Source organism: Triticum dicoccoides, chromosome 7B, assembly GCF_002162155.2.
Source record: "Triticum dicoccoides isolate Atlit2015 ecotype Zavitan chromosome 7B, WEW_v2.0, whole genome shotgun sequence".
Classification (NCBI taxonomy): domain Eukaryota; kingdom Viridiplantae; phylum Streptophyta; class Magnoliopsida; order Poales; family Poaceae; genus Triticum; species Triticum dicoccoides.
The window spans coordinates 189,412,524-189,424,801 of NC_041393.1; the positions used below are offsets into that span (position 1 = coordinate 189,412,524).

General features: G+C 52.9%; 1 protein-coding gene across 2 annotated transcripts; it reads right to left on the minus strand.

Annotated features, from left to right (window-relative positions):
- Positions 1–226: 226 nt before the first annotated feature.
- Positions 227–6,263, minus strand: LOC119340311 (beta-1,2-xylosyltransferase XYXT1-like). 2 transcript variants are annotated; one of them, XM_037612213.1, is made up of 5 exons: positions 5,973–6,263; positions 3,039–3,149; positions 2,228–2,338; positions 1,943–2,074; positions 227–1,853 (listed from the first exon to the last, which is right to left on the minus strand). In XM_037612213.1, the coding sequence occupies exons 1-5, from the start codon at positions 6,145–6,147 to the stop codon at positions 655–657; spliced, it is 1,728 nt and encodes a 575-aa protein (XP_037468110.1). In that variant the 5' UTR covers positions 6,148–6,263; the 3' UTR covers positions 227–654. The 2 variants fall into 2 exon arrangements, with proteins under 2 accessions (XP_037468110.1, XP_037468109.1); XM_037612212.1 differs by having other exon boundaries at positions 1,943–2,086; positions 5,973–6,238.
- Between the last annotated feature and the right edge of the window lie 6,015 nt (positions 6,264–12,278).

The window sequence follows — 12,278 nt, forward strand, 5'->3', positions numbered from 1 at the left end:
GCCATTAGTAGCCAAAACAGGTGCGCCACTAGCAGGCCTTTTCTTAGTAGTGCATCCTCTTGCCCTAGTGCCTTTGGCACTGGGCGTTGCCGCCACCGCGGCCAACGCCGGCAGTATCGACGACAGTGATCTGCCAGGGTGGGGAGGGAGTCGGGCGACACTAGGATCGGATACCCCTGGCGTCGCCCTGGGGTGGCGGCGCGAGGGGAGCGAACTCGTCCATAAGTTCACAAAACAGACATTCACCCCGCTTTATAGATAAAGCACAAATCAAACTGCACAGTTGAACGATACAAGATTGTGTGACAACCCTCTTACAAAGCAGATCCCGGGATAACCGGACAATACGAAGACAACATCACACCACTTCCTAGGACAACTAAGCTCCACGACAACATCCTCACTAGGGAGAACCGTACAAAGGGTAACCGCTGAACTTGGCCATAAGTTCAAGGGTATAAATTGTTTGTTTGTGTGTGTGTGCGTTTTTTTTTTTTGCGGTTGATACATTGTGTTTCTCTCAAAATAAAATCTTTAAATCTTCAGTGAAGTCCATTCTCATGCTATATCATTCTCTGATTTTCTGCGCTTCTTCTGGGGAGTGCTTCGCTTCGGAAGCTTCAACCTAGGAGTAATATATATATTTCCTATCCTCTATTCCTGGAGCGTCCGAAGCACCTGGTGCAGCGTTGGAGCAAATCTGGTGACGTTGAGCCTGATGTCCTGCTCCAGCCAGTAGTACTTCATGCCCAGCTGCCACCCCTGCTTATGTATCGACTCCGGGTCACTCACCGCCGGGTGGTCCTTGCCGTACTTCTCGTAGAGCGTGCTCTCCTCGGCGGTGATGCTGTACTCGACGTCCCGCAGCCTCATCTCCTTGGCCTGCACGCCGTAGAATATCATGGCCGAGTGCTCCATGTGGCCCCACGGCACCACCTGCAGCATCGCCGCGTTGGTGCGGAGGAAGAAGAAGTTTGTGAGCCCGGCCCCGTGCGCACCCATCAGCACGTCGCACGAGTCCACCGCCTTGGAGAACTCCTCGAGCCTCAGGTCACGGCGCGGCTCCACGACCACCACCTCGAACCCGGCGGCCTTCACCGCCGCGGAGATCTCCGGGATGTTGACGAACTTCCTGTTCCGGCCACGGTTGATGAGCATGAGCCGCGGCTTCCGTTTCTCCGTGCCACCGTCGACGCCGCCGGTCGCGTTCTTATTGGCCTCCTTGTACGGGATGCCAAGGCCGTCGGGCGGCAGCGAGAAGATGTCCCGGATGTACATGCGGAAGTCCAGCAGCGTGTAGTTGCGCGGCGTGCGGGTCGGGTCGATGCCGAGGTCGCGGTGGCTGCGGAGGCCGACGACGATGTGCGGGTGGCACCGGACGCCGGCGTCCTTGTTGAAGTCGACGATGTCGTAGCGGGACAGGTTCGCGAGGATGAGGCGGTACTTGTCCACGAACCACGGCTGGAGGTCGGTGACGAGGAACTGGACCTCGCCGTCGTAGGCGCGGGCAGTGATGAAGAGCGGGACGATCACGTCGCTGAAGTCGTGCCACGGGTTGGACGTGAGCCCGTTCATGGCGAACACGACGGCCGGGACGGCGTGCCGGGAGGTGCACTCGGGCGCCACCAGGGACTCTGCGGCGCTCAGGGTCTTGACCTTCACCTTCTCGATGTACTCCAGGTACTTGCGGGACTGGTCCTTGATGGCCCATTCCTGGCCGTCGGCGCTGCGTTCGGCTGCGGGCGGTACATAGAGGATGGTACGGTTGACGCCGATGGCCCGGGCGTCGCCGGAGATCTCGCAGATGTCGTACCGGGGGTCGGACAGATCGCAGATGGGCTTGGGCGGGGCACCTGCATGCGGCCGACGTTTTAGCGTTTCACTGATTTAGATGACGAATGACTGCACATACGGATGGAAGTGAAATTTTCTGGTAACTAACCATGCTTGACGTTGCTCTCGTTCTTGTCGCCACCTTGACCGAGTTCTTGCCGAATGAGCTCTTCCTCCATCCTGTCGCTAGCTTCATTTACTGTCTGGCCTGACTGGTCTGTCCTATTCGCTTGCACGGTATCTGAATTAATAACTAAAATTAACAGCTGGTCAATCATCAGTCAACTAACCGTAAGAGAGACTAGAGAGTACGTAGTACGTATGATGATCGATAAAATAATCATAGTATGCCAAAAGCACAGTGGATGAGTTAGGCAGTGAAAGGTCGTATTACCAGTCGTTTTATTCATTTGGGTTCCAGGTACGTTTTTGTCTTCGATGCGTACTTCTCCCATCGTCTTGGCTGCCTCGTCCTTCTTCCCATTTTCCATGTCATGTACTGCACCTGTCAATGTTAGGTATACATCAACAAAGCAAATTAGCCAGAATTACTTGACCTTAGATATTCGAGTACGTTGTGGAAAACATAGCCAACTGTAATCACTTGCCATAGATATTGAATTACGTTAAAAAACGTCCAAAAACATGTACTCCTATATAGCTACAATAAACGTTCTATGTACGTACCAACTTACTATATTTTCACTTTTTCAGACATAGCTTGGTGTGACAAAAATTGAAGTAGATACATGTGTGTGCGCACACAATACCGCGTAGCAATCAACTAACAAGCACGCTGCACACACACGCTCTCTAGAAAAGTATACTCGTATTCTCTCTCTGAAAATGTAACATGATCCTGCCTACACATACTATGTGCTATACCTAATACCCGTGCCACACGTAGACACATCCCCATCGTTTACTATTAGGCCATTATTAAGCCGCTGATGACGACGCGGCACCCTAACCTATCTTCATGTGCGCGCCGTGGCCCAAGCAGTTCGGTTCCGTCATTTGTCAGGACCTGATCCTCAGCACAGTTTGCTTAGCCAAAAACAAACTAGTACAGAGCATGCTAACAACGACTTCGCAACATTTGATTTTTTTTAACCGAACATTTGATTATTAACAGGGTGGCGATGATCATGCTAAATCAGAATATAAAGATACGTCACCGGACGCGTTAGTCCTAATATACGTACCTTGAGTAGAATTATTATTTGGCGCCGACGACGACGCTGGTGTCGACGCTGGAGGGGGAGGTGGAGGAGACGTCCTGGCATTCTGTTCGGCCGGCGTGGACCGCAGGGCGACTGCATGCACGTACAAGGGAAATTAGCTGGCTGTATGGTAAGCGTGACGACCTGGCGAATCAACCACATGCTTTGACATTCCACGTTTATACAAATATAATGCCCTAACTTTTTCTGTATGCAGTCTATATTAAAATATATCCAAAACGTCGATTACTCTATTTGTGAACCGAGGAAGGACTAGCTAGTATGAAGAAATTTTGCAAATAAGGTAAATAGATAGGCCGTTACAAATTTATGCCCTGTTTGGTTCATAAGTTCTAGGACTTTTTCTAGTCTCAATTAAAAAGTCCTTAGTTCCTAAAAGTCCCTCCCTGCTTGTTTCCAGGGACTAAAAAGTCCCTAGTCCCTCCTTGGAGTTTATTAAATGACCATGTTACCTCTAGTATAAGAAAAATAACAACCAAACAACATCATGGGGCGGCGGGGCAATGGGTGCAGGGGGAGGCATTGTTGGAAAAGTCCCAAAAAGTTCCAAAAAAGACTCTCCTCGAGAGTCTTCTTCATTTAGTCCCAAAAGGCAACTTTTAGTCCCTAGTAGTCCCTCCTATTTAGTTAAAAAGTCTCTAAGAGGGACTTTTTCTAGTCCCTACACTAAAAAATCCCTGGAAACAAACACCCCCTTAGATGTGTGTGTGGTCCCGTTTTGAGTCTGCTAGAAATACTAGTACTTGGCGTTAAATTTAGTGGAATAGGTGAGTATGTATTTGGCCCCTAAGGCTACTCATAATGGGGAGTATCATATACTAGTATCATGCATATGATACTAGTATATGCAGGGACGAATCCAAGGGGGGACGAGGGGGGGCTAGACCCCCCCTAACGATTTTTTCCTCCCCTTAATAGCGGTTGGTTGGTTGACTAATTTAGCATCTGCGTGACTAATTCTGCGGTTCTGCCCCCCCTGTGAAACGCAACGTCACCTGAAAACTCTCAAACTCTCAGGCCCCAACCCATCAACTGCAGACAGAAGCCCATATAGATCAGTTGGAAACCAGCAACACACATGTGGATTGGGCCAGCCGGCCTGGGACTTGGAAAGTGGAAACCATGGTGGCAGCACACACGCGGTTACACAGATCCTGTTCGCCACACCTGTTTCGTTTGTGCTCCTGTTCGCCACTGCCGCCGCCGCCGCCGAGGGCTATTTAGATCAGGCTTGGTTTCCATTGCAGATCGAAGATAGATGGTGAGAAGAGGGCGGTCATACAAGGCTGCACGGGTGCACGCCCGGCCGGCCGGCCGCTTGATCAAGATGAGCAGGGAGGAGGCAACGAAGAAGAAAAGTTAGTCCACTCTCCTCTTGGATTTTGGTCGTGTTTTAGTTAGTCCTTGGATGATCATCCAACATTAAGTTAGCTTGTATCGAAACTACAAACGGCAAAATTCTATTGGCAAGTGTTCAATCGTTCACTTGTGCCTGTGGACATTAAGAGAACAAAACTACCAGCGAGGTTTTGTATTATAGAAATAATGTAGTTTTTTTTAGGATTGAAATTATGTAGATTTTTCTATCATGGTGGCCACTGGATCGATTTTAAATTAATAGATACGGACCTAAGGATGCTTACTGTAATATATGACTATATTTTCTTAGATTTTTATGCTTAAAGTTCTCGCCCCCCTCATCCCCATTTCCTGGCTCCGTCCCTGAGTATATGATACTACCTCCATAGTGCATAGTATCATATAATAGTATCATAGATGGTCATATTTATTGCCATGCATGACACAAAGTAGCATAATATTTAACATGATACGGTATCTACCTATGTTACTCTAACCCCCTCTCTTTTCTTTAGGGCATGTTTGGTTCCAAATAAGTCACTAACTATAAGTCGAAAAGTGAAAAAAGTGACTTATTTTGCCAAACAGACCCGACTTATAAGTCACCCCAACTTATAAGTCATAAGTTGCTCCACCCGAACTTAAAACTTATAAGTCACCCCCTTTTGCGTGGGTCCCACCAACTGCATGATGTTGATTGGTGTGGGAAGGTGTGGGAAGCTGACTTATAAGTCAGATGACAACCAAACAGGCGTGACTTATAAGTCACTGGTTTTAAGTCACCTGACTTATAAGTCGGGTGACTTACTGGAACCAAACAGACCCTTAATTGTGTGGCACATAATCATGTTTGCTAATCCCAAATGCATGTTACCGGTTATATTACTCCCACTATGGCCAGCCTAAAGAAAAGGTGAATATATATGCATCTGGAGCGGATTGCAGGGGAGCTGAAAATTAATTGTTACAAAAGAATGGTGTGGCTATATGTGGTGCACTCTCAATGAAATTAATAGAACAATTAATGCCGTGCAATAATTTGGATGGAAACTATGATTGCATACATATCGTTTGAATATTTCTGAGGAAGAAGCGTATGTCATTCTCCTGAAAAAGAAAGGTGACTGGTTTTCCACTGTTTTTCTTGATTTGTATAGCCGGACAAGTCATACATAGCCAGTGTGGGAGGAGAGTTCCAGATTAGGAGTAGTGTATGGAATCCATACGTCACCGAGTCTACCAGTGGGGTCAAGGGAAACAAAATAAGGATGAATATAGCCGAGTTTGGCCATGAAGTTGTGAGCAGAAATCGGATGCACAATTCTTGAACTTTTTAATTTTTGAAAAAGGGAGTTTTCATACTTCTTGAACTAGTGATAAAACAAGTAGTAGCAACAAGTATGACCGTGGTCAAGAGAGACGTCAAAGGGCGTTACGGCCGTTACCCCGGTAAATAAGCAGGGAGAACCGCATGCAGGTAACTGATATGGTATACTCTAATGGAGTAGCAGAAGGAAGGTTATTGCCGCTACTCACCAATGGTGTTGGTCGTCCCGAACTGGCCGGACGTGGTGGTGTAGAGCACGAGGATGACGAAGAAGCCGAAGAGGAAACCGACCACGGCGCGGTGGTGCTGGGACAGCGCCCTCGCCACGCCCTTCACCGACGGCGCCGCCGCGGCCGACGACGACGACGACGGATCGGCTGTCATGCCGTCGAGGCGCTCGCGCAACGCCCTCCCGTCGTTTCTCTCTGCCTGCTTTTGTCTGTGTGCAAGGCTCGGCTTATGCGACGGGTAATGTCTGCGCCGCGCGTGTATTAATACAGGCGGCCAGGCAGAGTGGCGAGTGTTCCATGTGGTTCTAACTAGCTTGATTATCGCCTAAAAAAAACTAGTTTCATTATTCCACGGAACGTGCCGCTGGCGGCGAGAGGGGGGTATCAAACCGTATGATGCGTTGGCGAGAGAGGTAGCTCTCCCGGTCTGCACGTCTGTGGAGTGGACCTCTGACACAGCAACAGCCTATCAGCGACCCGGTTTGCAGTTCCTTCGCCCTTGTGTACTGACCGACTGATGACGCACGCACTTTTGTTTCCGGCGTAATAACAGTGTGCCCGCAGACGGGTCGTGTTCAAGAACTGCTGGCATGCCAGCGAACGGGTTTGCTAAGCATGGGTCGACCGGTTTTTGTTTATATCTCAGTCGACGTGGTTTGACCGTCCGATGCCTTTTTTTGTACGGGTTGATGGTAGGTTTTTATGGATTGGGTTTACGAAATGAGGTGGTCGGCTCATGGTGAAAATTGAATAATGCTACACCTATGTGAAAATAATTAAGGATTGAACGGACTATCTAACGTCCAGGATTAGAGCATGCAAAACATATTTCCTTTCGCGGGCTGCTACGAATTAACCGGCGGATATCTTTTTTGAAAGATCTGCTGGCTCCGTAGTCATTAGATCTGGCGCCATCTAGCGGCCCAACCTCATCCTCATTATTGCAACAAAGATAATGTTGCAGAAGCCTTTGCAACAGAGCTCGTGTTGCAAAAACATTTGCAACAAAGATTGTGCTACCGATCTTTGCAACAGAGCTCATGTTGCAAAAACATTTGCAACAAAGATTGTGTTATGGATTTTTTTCGTAGTCTCATGGACTTCTGCAACATTGACCATGTTTCAGAAATATCCCGCCACATCGGTTACCTTGTCTTTGCAGCTCGACCATTCTTGTTAAAGCACGAGGGGTGTTTTGAAACATCTATGTTTCTGCAACACTGACTATGTTTCCGCAACACCAGTTATGTTGCAATTCTAGTGAGCGGCTCACCTGATGTATCTGAGGCGACACACAGGACGCATGCCCCGTCCCCAACGCCTCCATCGCAGCAGCGCGGGCGTCCTCTGAAGCACCTAGGTGCCCCTCATATCCCCTTCATCAGCAACACCAATCTAGGTAGGCCCTGAGTAGCAGCGGAGAGCTTGACAATCGGGGGGAGATGAGGGTGAAGGAGAAAGGTAGGAGACATGATGGGAAGATAAGGTTGGAGGTGAGAGGCTCTCAAGCTATGCGTGGTCCACCCCAGGACGCGTGGCACCAGGCCGAGGCGGCGGATTTCTTTCAAGAAATCAGCCAGCTGACAAGGACATGTACCTAGGGTAGGGTCTTAGGCCTGACCTAGACATCCCATCCAAAGGACACTGCCCTATAACCAAAGACATTCAAGGACCAACAGAAACTACCGACTGGAATCCTTGAAGTACAATCCACTCGACAGAAGACTCCACTTGGATATCCCAATTCCACTCGACCAGAGCATAGTCACTCGACCATATGGAGAACCACTCGGAGTACAGAAGATCTAAAGTCACCCCAGGATGGCAACGGTCAGGTGTTCACTCTGTAGTCTTAAAAACCATTAATGGTTGGCGTTACCAGTAACGCCCCTATCTTAACTCGCATTGAACCCTGTGTAACGGAGGTCTGCAAGGGTCCTGGCGCACTCTATATAAGCCATCCTCCTCCTCTGGCACAAGGGTTCGCACCCCTTGTAACATTCACGCATAATACAGTCGACACAGCCTCAGGACACCGAGACGTAGGGCTTTTACCTCCTCCGAGAGGGGCCTGAACTCGTGAACTTGCGTGTACAACCTCACCGTAGCTAGGACCATGCCTCCTCCTACGTACCCCATATTCATACTGTCAAATTTACTCCCATGACAGTTGGCGCCCACCGTGGGGCAGGCGTCTAAGCGACTTCCGGTGAGGTTGCAAATTTCGTTCTCCGACAACATGGTTTCCAGTGGTGGTTTGACATTAGGCTGCGAGATCCGTCTCGGCGCGCTCGTTTTCGTCGTCGATGACTCCGCCTGGCTCCAAGAGGCTCCCCTCGACGTCGATGCCCTCCCCATCCATGGGGCGGCGCACTTTCATGTGAGTGCTTGCGGCGTTCTTCTTCGTCAGCCGTTGACCCAGTATTGGCCGGCTCCAGCGGCATCATCGGTCTCCACCACCCGCCGTCGCAAGCGGTCCGGCCGTTCGCCGCTCCAACGATGGGTGAAACATGCGGTGGTTCACCAGTCGACCACCCTCCAAGTCGTGGCGATTGAGCCCGATGAATCTCTTTATGGTCTGTTCGATCTGTCGACTGGTCAATCAGATTCCCTATCCGAGTGCGAGAGTAATGATCTAGCAGCAGAAGTCCTCGTGACCACTTCACAGCACGGCCCACCCAAGTTTCGCCGCAATGGCTGCGGCGACGGTGGTGCTGGCCCGCCACAAGAGCATGATGAGTACATCCCCGTGGCCCTCACTATGGAGCAGAGGGAAGAGTTGCATCGTCGCAACGTTCAGGCGCTCCAGACCCACATCATTGGGGAGACCTTCGAGGCTCGGGCCTTGGAGGCTGCGCGCTTGGCCACTTTGGTTGAGCGTATGCGTTTGGAGAATCTGCAGAAGGCACTCGATGAGCGTGCTCGTCAGCGGGTCCCTGAATCCAGTCGACGGGCGTGGCGGTTGTTTCCGAGTGTGTCGGATTTCGGGTTCCGGCAGACCCTCTAGATTCGAACACTGGGGTGCGCGCGGAGATTTCGCCCTCTGCCTACCTGCACCTCACTGCCTCGCTATGATCTAAGCAATCAAAGGAACAACACAAGAGACACAGAGTTTATACTGGTTCAGGCCACCATTGTGGTGTAATACCCTACTCCAGTGTGTGGTGTGGTGGATTGCCTCTTGGGCTGATGATGAACAATACAAGGAAGAACAGCCTCGCGAGGGTCTGTTCTTGGCTGGTGCGATGAACTACTAGGGGGAGTTCAGTCGCTCTCTGGATCGATGCCTCTACCCTGGGAGTGGCTAGTCCTATTTATATGCAGAGGCCCTGGGCCTCTTCCCAAATATTGAGCGGGAAGGGCGCCAACAATTGGCCATTTTGAAGGGGAACATCTAGTACACTTATCCTGACTAAAGTTGGTCCTCGCCTGCCAAAGGCTCTGGTGGTGACGCCGGCTTGGGCTCCACGATGACCTCCATCCTGCCGTTCTGCTGGTCTTGGTCTTGTTGCACCGAAATGGATGCCTTTGCTTGATGCTCTCGCCTGCGCTTGCTCCCTTTGCACCAAAGAGGAAAGGGAGGACACTGCGCGGCCTGGCGCCCTTGGTCATCATGGCTTGCGTCATGGGCACCTCGTGAGGTACCCCGCCTTGATCTCCCCGCCTCCTCGCGAGCCAGCCTAACGAGGCCATGCCTGAGGAAGCTTCCTGTCGTCCGCCCCGCGAGGCTTGGCCCCTCGCAAGGGTCTTGAGCTCGTGCTGATGAAGATGGGCCATGCTGGGCCGCCCCTTGAGCCACGCCGCAGGCCGCAGGCAGGCAAGTCTGGGGACCCCCGTTCCCAGAACGCCGACAGTAGCCCCCGGGCCCAAGGCGCGCCCAGACTTGGTTGAGCAGAGAGGCGAAGGGGCAAGTGCGAAGTGCCGCGGGCCCTAACAGCCTGCGGCCTCGGGCGCCGCGTGGCGGTTGATTGGACGTGGGCGGCTCTGCTCCCCCATGACGCCTCGGTAACTGCACGAACTGACAAGTCCCTGCATGCAAAAACTGGTCATGATTACCTGCGATCGTGGAAGCCGGCGGTTGGCCTCCCCTGGCTATAAGTATGGAACGGCGCAAGCCATTCCAGTTCATCTTCCTCTGCTACTTGTCCTCTTCTTCATCTTCGCTACTGCTCCGCCTTGCCGCAATGGCTCCGATACGCCGGTTCTCCGCAGAAGAGAAAGGAAAGGCCCCCCGAGAGGGCCCTGACCCGCTTCCGCCGAAGAAGCGGTTGGTCCTCTGCCGCCGAGATGAGGGCGCGCGGCAGGAGGTGTCGAGGCCTTAGTGCGAGCGGCCACCGCCAGGGTTTCCGTTGCCCTTATATGCCCACCTTGAGGGCCCTGCAGGAGCTGATGCCGAGCGCCATGGACGACGCTGCCGTCGGCGCCGGCGGGTCACAGCGATGCGTGTTGTCCCTCCTGGAGTTCACGCTGAAGGCTCCTCCCTAGAGTTTGTGCTCCACGCCGCCATGCCTCCTCGATCTTGGATTCGCCTTCCTCCCTCCTTTGCCTTCGAGATTCCACCGAGGGGGCCTTTTAGGCTCTGGCTGCAGCACGCCGATCGCCAGACTCCCGCGACCGATGCGGATGTCGAGGTCATCGCTCCAGGTAAGGTCTTCATGACCCATGGCTGGGGCGAGATCGATCGGGTTTGCGGGATGAGGGGCGCCCTCGTGATCCACCTGGAGTTCGATGGCGCTTCCATGATGCTCTTCAAGGTCTTCGACGAAGATGGGTGTCGGCTGGAGTGCTGTCCCAGAGGCTGCGGCAGAAGCTCTGGAGCGGCAGGGACCGGGCCTGCCGTCGCACGTTCTTCCAGTAGCTCCTCCAGCGGCAGGGGTGCCGGAGGATCCAACGACTCTGCCGAGCTCTTCGCGACTACGAGCGACGACAACTACGAGCCTCCGAGCCTGTGCCGCTCCCGAAGCAGGACGGGCTCGTTAGGCCGCCGCTGTCTTTGATCTGGATGAGGTTGGCGCCGGTGCCTGATGGCCCACTGTTGATGATGGCGTCTGCCATGACGGTTCCTGTGGTTAGGACTCCTTAGGATACGCGTCTTTTGTCCCTGCGAGGAGCCAAGAACACACCCCGTGGGGGCTTGTAAGGTGTATGTAGCTCCGTTTGTCAATATGATCCTTATCGTGGAGTAGTGCGAGATGCTTATTCCGTCTTAGCTTAGTTTCTTCCTTCCAAACCTCACGAGGGATTGGTGCTCTGCGCCGACAGGTCCCGGTCCCAAGGCGGCTTCAGCCGTCGCTGGTATGCCAAGTCGCGATGCCGTGGTCAAGGCCATGAGGTGAGCGGCCCGGGGTCCAGTAAGAGCCCCCGAGTCGCGATGCTCAGGAGGTCCCCTTTAGCGCTCAAGCAGCTATCATTCGGTGAGAAAGGAATGCGATGTTGCTAACATGGGATTGCATTGGATACGGTGATGGTGCTGCGATAGCTAGTGTTTCTGGAGGGTGACTTATCTCGAGAGTCGGGAATGCTTCCTGGTGCGGCGCCAGGTCCGCGCATTGGCCGGCCAGGGGTTGCCTGGCGAGGTCTCTGCGTGCCTCTCCCCTCTCGCCTTTGCTCCCCTTTCTGCTCTACGTCCTCGGGTCCCAGCCCTCGAGCGGGTCTCAGCCGTCGCTGGCTTGCCAGGTCGCGATATCGTGGACAAGGCCAGAGGGTGAGGGCTGGAGAGCCAGTAGGAGCCCTGAGTAGCGATGCTCAGGTACCCCCCCTTTAACATGCAAGCGGTTCGCGCAGACGAGAGTGAAGAGGACGCCGTGAGGGCCTCGCCTGGTGCGGCTCCTTGAAGGGGTCATGTAGGCTCACCATAAAAAGAGCAAGAGTCCGCTATGACAAGCGGTGGTCAGCCGTTAGTTTCTTTGGAGAGGCAACGAGGCACTAAAGGCCCGACGAGGTGTAGCGGGGCACCCGTGAGCCAGTGCGGGACTCACGGGGCCCTACCCCAAGGCGGGTTGCGCCTGGCACTGGGGCTTAACTTGTGATGTGTTCCTACAAATTTGGCTAGATGCCGATGCTCTACGTCCTCGGGTCCCGGCCCTCGAGCGAGTCTCAGCCGTCGCTGGTTTTCCAGGGCACGATGCCGTGGACAAAGCCAGAGGGTGAGGACTGGAGAGCCAGTAGGAGCCCTGAGTCGCGATGCTCAGGTACCCCCCCTTTAGCGCGCAAGCTTGGTTAGATGTCGATGCTCTACGTCCTCGGGTCCCGGCCCTCGAGCGAGTCTCAGCTGTCGCTGGTTTT

Bases quoted from the DNA above. Each gene is read 5' to 3' on its own strand.
- LOC119340311 (XM_037612212.1), bottom strand. From the start codon at position 6,147: ATGACAGCCGATCCGTCGTCGTCGTCGTCGGCCGCGGCGGCGCCGTCG. The intron at 2,339-3,038 runs GTACGTATATTA...TAACATTGACAG, and splicing joins AAATAATAATTCTACTCAAG to GTGCAGTACATGACATGGAA. The intron at 2,087-2,227 runs GTAATACGACCT...TGTTAATTTTAG, and splicing joins CCAAATGAATAAAACGACTG to TTATTAATTCAGATACCGTG.